Raw genomic sequence first — 12,017 nt, 5'->3', positions numbered from 1 at the left:
AGGCTTCTCCAGCTCCCCGTAGCCTTCCCTGACGTCTGCCACGCTCTCACCGTCAGGAGTCACCCACTCCTCCTGCCCCTCCACGGGGTCTGGCACACCCTCCAGCACTGCACCCAGCATGTCGTCCCTGGGGAACCACCGTGATGAGTCTCTACTATGTCTTCCCATTAGCTCTCCAAGGGCCAGACTCGGGCTCAGGGACAGTTTTTTGTTTGTTTGTCTAAGAAAAGTTTTACTAATGTGTTAATATTTCAGCAAAGTTATTGCAATGGGTTTAAAAGGCAGACAGACACACTATTTTAGGCTATAAAGTAACAAGTTTCATACAATTAAAATATTACATAGAGTTATGGGATTTACTGAGTAACTAACAGACCCATAAAAGAAATTAAATCTGAAAGGTTAAATCCAGTATTAGCACCTACAATATCTCTGAAAGTAAAACTTTTAACCGTTTCATTCTCTCCTAGTATATGTCCTAACTTTCTCCCAGATACAGTGCTCTCAAACCCCAAAGATGAAGGGCACAGGAAGCCCCAATACTAAGAACACACAGCCAAAAAGAAGAACTAGAAACAGTGACCCAGACTTGAGAGTTTTAGTTGGAAATCACTTAACTTGCTGAACTTGAACCAATCATAATATTTCTGTGCACTGAATACCGTATATGAGGAAAGTCTAGGAACCATAAGGTTTGCCAGTAGGGATAGTTAAAAATTAGCAATATATAGTATGATTCCGATCAAATTTTTTTCTCTTAAGCTATATTTATAACAAAACGATAATTAAAATATTTATTAACACTTGCTCATTCAGGGACACAGCAGGGACATTTGTGTTTGATGGTTTAGCATCCACTTTATTGTGCTTACTTATTTTTATAAGGAACAAGCAACACATGCCACATCTTCCCAATGTTCAAGGTAATACAGTTAATAACAGAATTCTCAAAAAAAAAACCCAAAAAACAAAAACCTGGAAATTGCATTAAATACTGCTTTCATCAGGAATTGCTATAATAAAACAAGTAACATTATACATTACTTTTCCAATGAGCTTCAGTTTGAGAATCTGAACGGCAGAACTTGATCTTTAAGCTTTGAGTCATGGCAAAACTGGTAATTCTCTGAAATCTGGGAGATGCATTAGCAAAACCAGACACAGCCCACCCTTCACCAAAATCCTGGAGAAAAGCGTTTTATGAACTTGGGGGGGTGGTAAGACTGAGCACTGGCTAGTTTACGACTTGCTGAAACCCAAGGAATGACGAGAACCACTGACACTGGTGGCAGGTAAGAAATAACCTGCGTTGGGCTCACCAACTGCATATTTTATTAATGGCTTTGAATTAAAAAGTGATATGCTTCATTGCGTTTTCTCAAAAACTAATCAAAAGATTACAGAGTCCTCCACAATTTGGAGACACAAAGCGGATGCTGAGCGACGAGAGGTCACTCCACGTGTGGAATTCTAGAAAGTCAGTCCTTGGAGCGAATGGCACCGTGGATCTGGCAGCAGATACAAAGGAATGATGTTCTGGAGAGGAGGTGGGGGACACTCTGCGGTCGGCCGGTGGACAGATGAGGGTCCCAGCTGGAGGTGGGCCTTTAATTCTATGGTTTATCTTCCACTGCTCATGCCTCTGTCTCCATAAATAGTAATTTCAATAACTCGAAGTCCTCTCTCGATGGGATCTGTCAGGAGGAGGCCTTGGGGAGCACAGATCTTCTCATTCTGCTCTTGAATGTATTTGGAGACTTTCTTCAGAACCTTCTAGTAGCGAGTTTCCATGCACAAGAAGATGGTGTACGCTATCAGACAAGCCAGGCAGCCTTCAAGATAGGACTGGCCCCCGAGCTTCTCTGCTTCAGCATAAAGGTTATTTAGAGTTCGAAGTGTTTCTTCAAATTGTTGCCTGTCAATCCGGTTCTCCAGCTCCGCGGGGAACTTGGTCTGGAAGTGGCAGCGGGCGCCACTGCTGTCGTCTCGCTGAATGAAAACCTTCCCGGACACTGGCGCCTGCTGCGGCCTCATGGCGAGGAAAGGACGGGCCGCGCCGCCTCCGCTGCCCTCCAGCGGCTGTCGCTCCGCCTTCAGGGACATTTTTATCCTCAGATGCTGGCTCTTACAGCTCTAGAAATGTTTGCTGAGTGAAGAAGTGTAGGAAAATCATTCAAAGCTTGTGGAGACCCCAGAATCGTTGTCCTTTCCCCATCTTTGTTGTCTTTTTCCTTGGTTGGTCATGGAAACAACGGAGCCAAGGAGAAGCTCTTACAGAGCAGTGAGAAGGCTGCTGATGGGGCAGGGGAACAGCAGGCCAGCCAGGCTTGGTGGGAGAAGAAGGGAGCCGGAGGGGCTGGGCAGGCAGCGGGTACCGGGCTTAACCTGCAGGAAGCCTGATGGGGAGACCAAGGCCAGGGATCTGGGACCCCAGACCAGAGCCTCAGAAGGCCAATTCTGTCACATTACACAGCTCCACGGGCCTCCATTCACTGTCAGAGATGAGCAAGGAAGTGGCCCTGTGACAGGTCCCTTACTGGGACAATTTTCTAAAAGTGCAATGATTTTAAAAGCTTTTCTAACTGTGGAATCCAAACAAAATCCCACCTAGACGTCCAACATGTAAATAATTGCCCTGGTTGAAGTGGGGGACACATGGGGTGGAGTTGCCAGTCCTCTCGACGATCCCCTATCCTGAGGCAAACCACTCTGAGAGTCCCCTAGGGCTCCACAGAGCTGTTTAGAAACCACTGGCCAAGTGGCAAGAGCCGGATTGTGTCGGAGGACCCAGGTTCTAGTTCCACTCTGCTATTTCAGGCTGTGTGACTCTGGACAAGTTACCTCACCTCTCTGGGCATAGGTTTCTTCAACCCCACAATGGAAGAGTTAACATCTGCCTCACAGGGTTGCTGAGAGGCTCAAAGGGGTGATAACAGGGAAGCTTGGCACCTTACTGTGGCCACACATACAATTTGTCGTCAGGAGACCCAGAAGGACATGAGAAATTTTGTGTCATCTTGAAAGAGGAGCTCTTGGAGGCACTAGGCCCTGGGCTGCAGAACAGACAAATGGCTGTGAGACTCATGGTTGCCTTTCTTCCTGGGGTTTCAGGACTGAAGTGTTCACGAGGTGCCCCTTCGCCCCAGACCTCATTACCCAGCCAGCTGGGGCCCTCGCACAGTCACTGCTTCTCTTCCCTGGGTGTGGGGCTAGGACACGTGAGCATGGAAAATTCTTCCCCTCCCTGCTCCACCAGCCAAACCCCAGCAAACCTCAGTCCCAGCCCAGGACCGTGGACCCCTAAAGGGAAATGGAAGCCGAGTGCTCTGGCTCCAGGAATCCACTAACGGAACCTTGTTAATTACTATGTAAATTACTTTAATAGCCTGGATCCCCTCAGACACTGTTTAGGGGTCTCCTGGAGGGGAAGGAACAGCCTTTCCTTGGCCCAAGACTGCCATGTATGGTTTCCCATAGGGCAGGAAGAGATGCACAGATGGGGAACTAGAGGAAAAGATGGATTCACAGCTGCCCCTGGTCCATGGGATCTTGAATGTGACACTGAGATGCAGGAACAGATTCCATCCTTGAAGGCTGGAACTGAAAAGGACCTCGGATGATCTCTAGGCCACCCTCACGCCCTTGCTGCATCCAGGAGAAACAAAAGCCCAGGACAGGTGAGTGACTTGTCCAAAGTCACACAGCAAGGTGATTGGTCAGGCAGGGACTAGTCTCCCACCTCCAGCCCAGGGGTTCTCAAACTGGCACTTGTGGGATGAGCTGGACCCGGGTGTCCTGCCTAAAACATCATATAGTGAGACTTTCCCAGTGTACAGAGAAAAAAAAAATTAATTTAAAGAGAGGTATTTTCTTGATTTTAGGTTCAATGGATACTTAAAAAAAAAAAGATACACTATCCTACAGACATGATACATAGTTATATTTTCTTCCATCAATGTGCTTTTGTATTATGGAATTATGTATGTTTGAATGTCATAGTGGTCTATGAAGAACACCATGACCTTACGATCCTCTGACCTGAAGGAAAACCTCAGTCCCGAGGCACTTATTCTTATCTCAATTTTCCAGATGGGGGAAGAGACACAGAGACATGCTAACAGACTTGCCTCAGGACTTCTGACTGATCTGTGCTCTTTCCACCACACCGATTATTAGAAGTATGTATAAACAAAGAGTAAATAGGTTCTGGGAAAGGAGGTGGGGAATCATGAGGACAGTAATACTATGGGGGGGCCTTCCCTGGTGGCGCAGTGGTTAAGAATCCACCTGCCAACGCAGGGCACACGGGTTCCAGCCCTGGTCCGGGAAGATCCCACATACCACTGAACAACTAAGCCCATGCGCCACAACTACTGAGCCTGCGCTCTAGAGCCTGCGAGCCACAACTGTTGAGCCCACGAGCCACAACTACTGAAGCCCGCGTGCCTAGAGCCCATGCTCCGCAACAAGAGAAGCCACCGCAATGAGACGCCCGCGCACCGCAATGAAGAGCAGCCCCCGCTCACCGCAACACGAGAAAGCCCACGCGCAGCAACAAAGACCCAACGCGGCCAAAAATAAAATTAAAATTAAAATAAATAAATAATAATAATACCATGGGGCTGTTGCCTGGGTGATGAGCTCGTGAGGAAGGCATGTGAGTATTTAACAGGCTTCTCCTGGCTGCTCAGGGCGCATGCTCCTCTCTGCAGCACAGGCTGCGTTTCAGCAGGTCTGCTGACGAGATGAGGGCAGGACTGCAGTGGTTTTACCATAAATTTGAAACCCAGTTCCCCTACTGAGTTTATGATTAACCTCTCCATCCAAAACTTTATTCCCTTTCTTGTCCCGCCCCTGTTCCCCTCAGGATTGAGGAGTATCAAAGAAAAGGGGGGATTGAAACGAAGCAGGACCCTTCGGGGCCCTCCTGGGTACAAAAACCCCTCCATGTCCCCCGTTTCTTGTTTGTAGAAAAAGGCTTTAGTCTCCTTGGCTTCCCTGAGTTCCAAAGAGCAGACTCAAGCAGTTAACTATTAGGACAACAGGGTCACAGGCCTCCTAATGCCTCCTCAGGGCATACAGATAACAATCTGATGCATATCTTTGAGTTGTTCTATAGAAACTAAGACTCCCACCCAGGTGGAGGGAGGATGGGACTACATGCTGACCACAAGCACTAGACCCCAGACTGGTTAGAACCAGATTTTGATTCCTAAAACACCCTGTTACCTCACCATCAACCAATCAGAAGAAGGTCCACGAGCTGATCATGCTTCCTACGACCCTCTCCCCTCACACTGTCTTTAAAAACCCTTGCCTGAAAGCCATGGGGGAGATCGGGTCGTTGGAACATGAGCTGCCCATTCTCCTAGCTTGGCTCCCTGCAAATAAACCCTCACTTTGCTGCAAACCCTGCTGTCAGAGTTTGGCTTTCTGCACCTCAGGCACACGAGCCCTTGCTCGGCAACAACATGGCAGCGCTGTGGCCACTTGTGTGACCTTGGCATGTAGCATCACCTCTCTGAGTCTTGGTTCCTTCATCTGAAAACTGAGAATAAGAATACTTGCCTCACAGGACGGCTGAAACAATGAAATGAGATGACGCTAGGCACCTGGTGCACGAAGTAATTACTCGCCTTCTCCCTCTCTCTGTCTCCAAGATGTAGACATAAATATTTTTCAATTAGGTTCAGGTGCGCCAACTTGGGGTGTGTCACTGGGGACATGCAGTAGGCCATCAAATCTCCCCCAGGCCCTTCCTTGCGCTGCCTCTGACCAGAGGCCCTCAGTGCCCAGAAAGGCTTCCCCAGAGCCTCCCTAACGTGCCCTGCTGTCCCAGCTCCTTCTGCCAGCCTCCAATCCTCCCCTCAGCCCTGCCACCCCCCCGCCCACCCCCGCTCCTCCCCCCACTCAGGAAGCCTTCTGTTGCCTCCTGAACTGGGTCCCCTTGTCCCCATTGCCTCTGCCGAGGACACAGGCACCTCGTCCTCCCCTTCTCTCCACAGCCTCAGACAGCTGCTTCAGCACCACCCCAGCCTGGGGTTCTAGGTTCTGAGTATCTCCAGGAATCTACTGGAAGAAAAGGTAGGGCTGTCTGAACCTGGAGCTCTGCCCCTAGAAAAGGGAGAATAACACTGTTTCCACCACGACCACAGGAGGCGAGAGGTACTGGGGGCGGTGAAGCCGCAGGGATTGTTAATGTTTGTGATCCAGATAAAGACACAGATACGGATGTTCTGTATAAACCGTGCCAGGCTCCCTTCCGGGTGTCTGATGAGCTGTGCCCCCTGCTGTGGCTGCCCTCTCCTCCCCCCTTCCTCACCTCAGAGGACATTTCCGTGGAGAAACCCCTTCCCCACCGGCAAGCGTGGCTCCGAGTCCCTCCCCCGTCCCAGCACTTTCCGAAGGGTGGTCGTTTCCTGTTCGCCTCCTATCTCTGCACTGGGCTGAGCTCTGGGAAGGGAGGAGCCACATCTCACTCACCCAGCCTTGGCCTGGTTTTGGCTGCACATAACAGAATCCAACTAAAGCTACTTAATGAGAAAGGGGAATTTGCTGGAAGGCCATGAATGTGGTTTAGGAGGGGCCCAAGGAGCGGCAGCTGGCCTCAGGGAGGTTGAAACCAGAAACGGGTCCCCCTCTGGTCTTCCCCTTCATCTCTCAGCCCTGCTTCTTTCCCCTCTCTCTGCAGGATTTTATAACGGAAGTTTATGCTCACCCCGCTAACAGGATAGATCTACCATTTCCAAAGTGAGAAACCAACAGTCCACTGTGCTCAGTTTAAAAGTAAGTGGTCAAAAGCTGCTTAGAGAACCACAGGCCCTCCCGTTAAGCCCTTCCCCACGCAGAGGTTATAAAACGGTAGGAGGCAGAGATTAAGGAGTTTGAGGAGGAGGATGTCCGTGGTGCTGGTCTGTGTGGTGTACGTCCTCACCATCATAACAGAAATGCTAACAGCTACTACTGATGGCGTGCTTATCATTTGGGAGGCCGCCATGCTTAGCACTGTGCATGGACGATCTCATTCGACCCTTGCAGCAGACATCTGAGGGAGGTTCTATTATTATCCCCGTTTTACAGATGAGAAAACTGAGGCTTGGGAAGATTAATAACTCCCTAGTAAATTGCAGATCTGACTCCGAAGCCCTGAGTTATGCTGTGCCCTGTCAGCCTGTGGGTGTGGCACACGGCGTTCTTGTGTGTGTTATACACTACGAATCTGTCTGACAGTGTTGATAGGTGTGCACTTACATATGGGCCCTCGGGGGTGCTATGCACACATGCATGTGTGCAGGCCAGTGTACGCCTGCAGTGGGAGACTTTGGAGGGAGTCACCCCCACGCTTCTGGGTCTGCCTGGTTCACATCCCAAGCAGTGCTGGTAAAACTTTCCCCAGCTGCTGCTCGTTGGTGACCAGTTTTCTTAATGCAAAATTCAGCGAACAGGACTGGTTGTCAAGCACTGGGGAGGCCTGCACGCTTGGTGGCTTTGGCAGATGAAGCCCCGGGGGGAGGAGCAGTGCCCGCAGTGCCCACTGCTCCTATCCTCGTCAGGGGGCTCCCGGGAGCCACCACACAGGGAGAAATATGAGGCTTCGAAAGACCCAGGAGACCTCAGCAGCTGCCTTCTCTCAGTCTGTCCCACCCACCAGGCAGGCTGCCCCCAGCCTTGTTTGCAGCCCCCCTCCTCAAAGCTGCCTTCAGAATACCGGCTTCATCCCGACCACAGGCCTGCTCCGCAAACCTCCATGGCTCCCTACTACCCTGGACATAAAATGCACCTATACCCTGCTTCCCTCCACCACCTGGCCTCAACCAGCCTTCCTAGAAAACCCGTCCAGGTAGCTGCCAGGGCCGGCACCAGTTTGAGGGGAGAGATGTCCAGAGCGCAAAATGTAAGGAGGCCCTTGCTCTCAGGGTCCAGCCCACAGCACTTACCCTGGGTATCCTCCACCATCCCTGGCCCAGGAGCAGGCATACCCATGGGCTGCTCAGGCTGAACTAAAGGAGCTGCAGAAAATTCAAGTCTGGTCCAACAAAGCCTCTGAGTGCCAGCTCGGTGCTGGGCTTCCCCGGACATCCTGTCACTTGGCCTCAGAGCACCCCCGTTTTGAAAACAGGTACCTCCCCGCCCTGAGTCTGACGCACTAAAGCCACAGAACCAGCTAGCAGCAAACAACAAGCTATAAGACTCCCTGGGTTGAAGACCCACCATGGGGAAGCTGCTGAAGGCCTCTATTACCTTGTTAACACTCGAGATGATCCAGGGAAGTTGGTGCTGCCCTCCATCTTCATTGTTCACGGATCCCGGATTTGCCAACGCGCCTGCTCAATGAAATGTGTTTTAACTCCCAATCAATACTCACTGTGCCTTCAGGGTCGCTGGCGGACATGCGCAGAGTGGCCCCCCGTGCACGTTCCCAGCTGAAGTCCAGCAAGCCGATCGATGCTCCGCCTTCCTGTTTCAGCTCGCACTGTTAACGTGTCCTTTCCGTGGTCCGTTTACTGCTGAGCTCTTCACAATTTTGTGCTTTTTGTTGGTGATTTCGTTTTTTTTTTTTTTTTTGGCCGCATGGTGTGGCATGAGGGATCTTAGTTCTCCCGGCAGGGATCCAACCAATGCCCCCTGAAGTGGAAGCGTGTCTTAACCACTAGACCGCCAGAGAAGTCCCAATCTGCTATTTTAAATGGCCCCAAGCATAGTGCTGAAGTGCTTTCTAGTATTCCTAACTGAATGAAGGCTGTGATGTGCCTTACAGAGAAAACAGGTATGTTCATTTTCAACAATATATATTAAATAAGGTATCTGAACAGAAATACACATAACACAAGGTTAGGTATTGATCAATTGAAAAAATGTGACCAGAGGCTCAAAGAAACCTAATCCTGTATTTTCCCTAGGAATAATGGCTCAGTATTCAGTGTTCCCAACTACTTTACAGACCATGACTACCACGAATAATGAGAATCAGCTGTGTTTTCATTCTTTGCTAGTGAAGAAACTATGGCTCAGAGAAGCTAAGTCACCCATCTGGGCTTGCACAGCTAGTGAGTTGCAGGTCATTCTGAGAGGAGTCAGAAACGAGCCCTCTGCTTTTTCATGAGTTGGGGGTAAATGCTGGTGGCCTGGGACATAAGTGAGAGGGGCAGACGCAGACTTGGCATTAAATGGCATTATCTAAAGTTCTTTTTCATTTATCTTTCGATCCTTATGATCAGATACAAGTGAAAGCCTGGGCATGGTACAAGTCAGTCCTTAACACCTCTCAAATCCTTCTGCTAATTGCCCGTTTTTTTTTTTTAAGAATTCTTCTTTAAAATTTATTTATTTATTTATGGCCGTGTTGGGTCTTAGTTGCGGCACTCGGGATCTTTCGTTGCGGCACGTGGGCTCTCTAGCTGCCCCATGGCATGTGGGATCTTAGTTCCCCAACCAGGGATGGATCCGGTGTCCCCTGCATTGCAAGATGTATTCTTAACCACTGGACCACCAGGGAAGTCCCTAACTGCCCTTTTAAATAAAGAAAGAGCAGCCCTCAGGTCCAGAGCCTCCAGCAGGTAGGAGGGTCTAGCTGGAATTTAGTAACAATTATTTTTATACTTGCCTTCAAATAGAATACTTACCATAAATAATGGGTCATTGTAATGGTTTTTAACTTTCAACAAAGTGATAGAAAGTTTCTTTTCAAATAGATCCGGTTAAGTAGAGGTGTAAATATTTAAAGAAAAATGTTAAGTAAATAATTGTAAGAAAAATGCCACAGGTGGCATGTAGTGGTACGTGGACGAGGCAAAAATCAGGAAGGTGATCTGTGAATGGCTGATGTTTTGGGGGTGCTGGCAACATTCTGTTTCTCGATCTGGATGCTGAATATAAAAGGTGTACTAAAACATCTAGTGGTTTAAATCATAGTGGCTTAAACCAACAACAAATTAATTATTCTACAGTTCTAGAGATCAAAAGTCCAAAATGGGTTGGTAGGGCTGTGTCCTTCTGGAGACTCTAGAGGAGAATCTGGTCCTTGTCTTTTCCAGTTTCCAGAGGCTGCTTGCACTCCTTACCTTGTGGCCTCTTCCTCCATCTCCAAAGCCAACAGAAAATCTCTCTCTCTCCTGCCTCCTTCTTTCCTTTGTAAAGAACCCGGTGGTTACATTAGGTCCACCTGGATAATCCAGGATCATCTCCCCATCTCAAGTTCCCTAATCACATCTGCAAAGTCCCTTTTTGCCAAGTAAGGTAACATACTCACAGGTTCTGCCATTAGGATGTAGACATCTTTGCACCATAATGCTTTGGGGGCCATAATTCTTCCCACCTCACGTGGAAGTGCATGTGTGGGTGGGTGCAGAGCCTGCAGACCTGAGCGCTTGGTAACTAAGGCGTCTCCATGCACACAGCATTCCAGCACAGTCAGGCGTGCAGCTGCCATCTGCCGCTGTCCCCTCAAAGCCTCCCTTTGCAACCTAGCTGCAGCCAGTGAGGTCACCTTTCCCTCCCAGCTGGGATCAGGGCAGAGGGGAGGGCTGGGGAGCCCCGTGCTGGGAGGCTGGGCAGTGCCGGCAGTGGATGGCCTGGGTGGGAAGGCGGCCCCAGCCCACCCTCAGCAGTCACTCTGTTCAATTGCGCTTTATGAGCTCCCCCAGCAAACCTGCAGCAGGTTCATCATCTGAAGTCACAGAGAACCATTTGGTCACAATTCTGGGCACCACCAGCCTCCTCCTTCGTAGTTTGGCTGGGTTTGGGGGTTTTACAAACTGCTAATCCATCTGTCTTCATGATCACAGCATTTACTTGCAAAACTGAGGTGCCCCTTGGAATGCATTTATTAGTAATAATAAAACATGCAGTAACAACAAACTATTGTTTATGTGCCACTTACCTTCCACGTCAGGATCCTAAACCCTTTACACAAGTTAGAGCCTTTAACCCTCTTGCCGACCCCACGAGGGAGGTATTAATACTACCTATACTTGCAGATAAGGGGTCTGAAGCTCAGAAAAGTGAAGTGACTTGCCCAAGGTCCTGAAGTAAGTGAATGGGGGAGCTAGGATTGGGGTGCAGGCCCTAACAGTAACCCACACTGCCCGGTTCCTGGGAAGGGAGTGCCTGGGTGAGGCTGTGACTGGAGATCCACTCCAAGCAAACCTAGGCCTGGCTCTCCTGGGATTTCTCCTCTAAAATGCCCCTTGCCCTGGGGAGGGGAGGAAAAGAGGCCCAGGTTTGGAGCCCTGCCTCTGTCAGTTTCAGTGTGAGTTTCACCGTGTAATGCATGGCTTGGGGAAGGCCTGGCCTGGACCCTGTGACCCTGAGGAAGCAGCTTGCTCCCTCTGGGCCTCAGCCCCTCAGCTCTAGGTCTGGGGAGCTGGACTCAATACTTCCCAGGGCTTTCCAGGGCTGGCCCTGCAGGGCTCCCACAGGGACTGTGGCCAGCCAGAGGGCTGCTGGGGGCTTGCTGAACCCTTGGGGTAGTCCCAGAACCTTGGTGACATCCATGTATCATCCTCCTCCAGGCTCTGGAGAGGGCACTGCCCGGTGGGATTGGTCTCCAGCCACTTTCAAGGATAAGGATAAAATCTTAGACTGGATTACACTTAATTTTCCTTCCTTAAAAATCAATCAGTATATAAAATATAATTGCCAAGTTGTCTAAAATGCTACAATCCAGATGCTCCCATGAAAACCGCACAAGGACTTTATCAGAAAGACACAGGAGCCAACCAAAAGAATGGCCAGAGCTGGAACAAGGTAAGCAACCAAACAAATAAAGAAGTACTGCATTATAACCCAAAGTATAAAACATATATCCATGAGTCCATAGGGCTATAAATTAAGGATTGAATAAATAAATAAACAAGGAAGACAAGACAAATCTCTGGTGGAAAAAAAAATTCCAAATAATTTAGGTAGATACTCCTCCCTCGAGGAAGGAGAACATAAGCCCCCAACCCTTAAGTGTGGGCTGTGCATAGTGACTTCCTTGCAAAGAGTGCAGGATGGGAAGGGGAAAAGAGTAACTT

At 49.4% G+C, this 12,017-nt stretch overlaps 1 protein-coding gene across 1 annotated transcript in view; it reads right to left on the bottom strand.

Moving 5' to 3' along the window:
- Window positions 1–215: 215 nt before the first annotated feature.
- Window positions 216–12,017, bottom strand: part of LOC309624815 (uncharacterized protein) — a 48,200-nt gene continuing 36,398 nt past the window's right edge. The window contains exon 6 of the mRNA XM_082383507.1: window positions 216–2,133. Within this exon, the coding sequence (XP_082239633.1) occupies window positions 1,774–2,133 (360 nt within the window). The 3' untranslated portion in view covers window positions 216–1,773. The remainder of the gene's footprint in view (window positions 2,134–12,017) is intronic.

This window comes from Balaenoptera borealis, assembly GCF_965194805.1.
Source record: "Balaenoptera borealis genome assembly, chromosome: 3".
NCBI classification, from domain to species: domain Eukaryota; kingdom Metazoa; phylum Chordata; class Mammalia; order Artiodactyla; family Balaenopteridae; genus Balaenoptera; species Balaenoptera borealis.
Note: the sequence above shows the minus strand (reverse complement) of the source record. Positions and strands in the feature narration are given on the sequence as shown.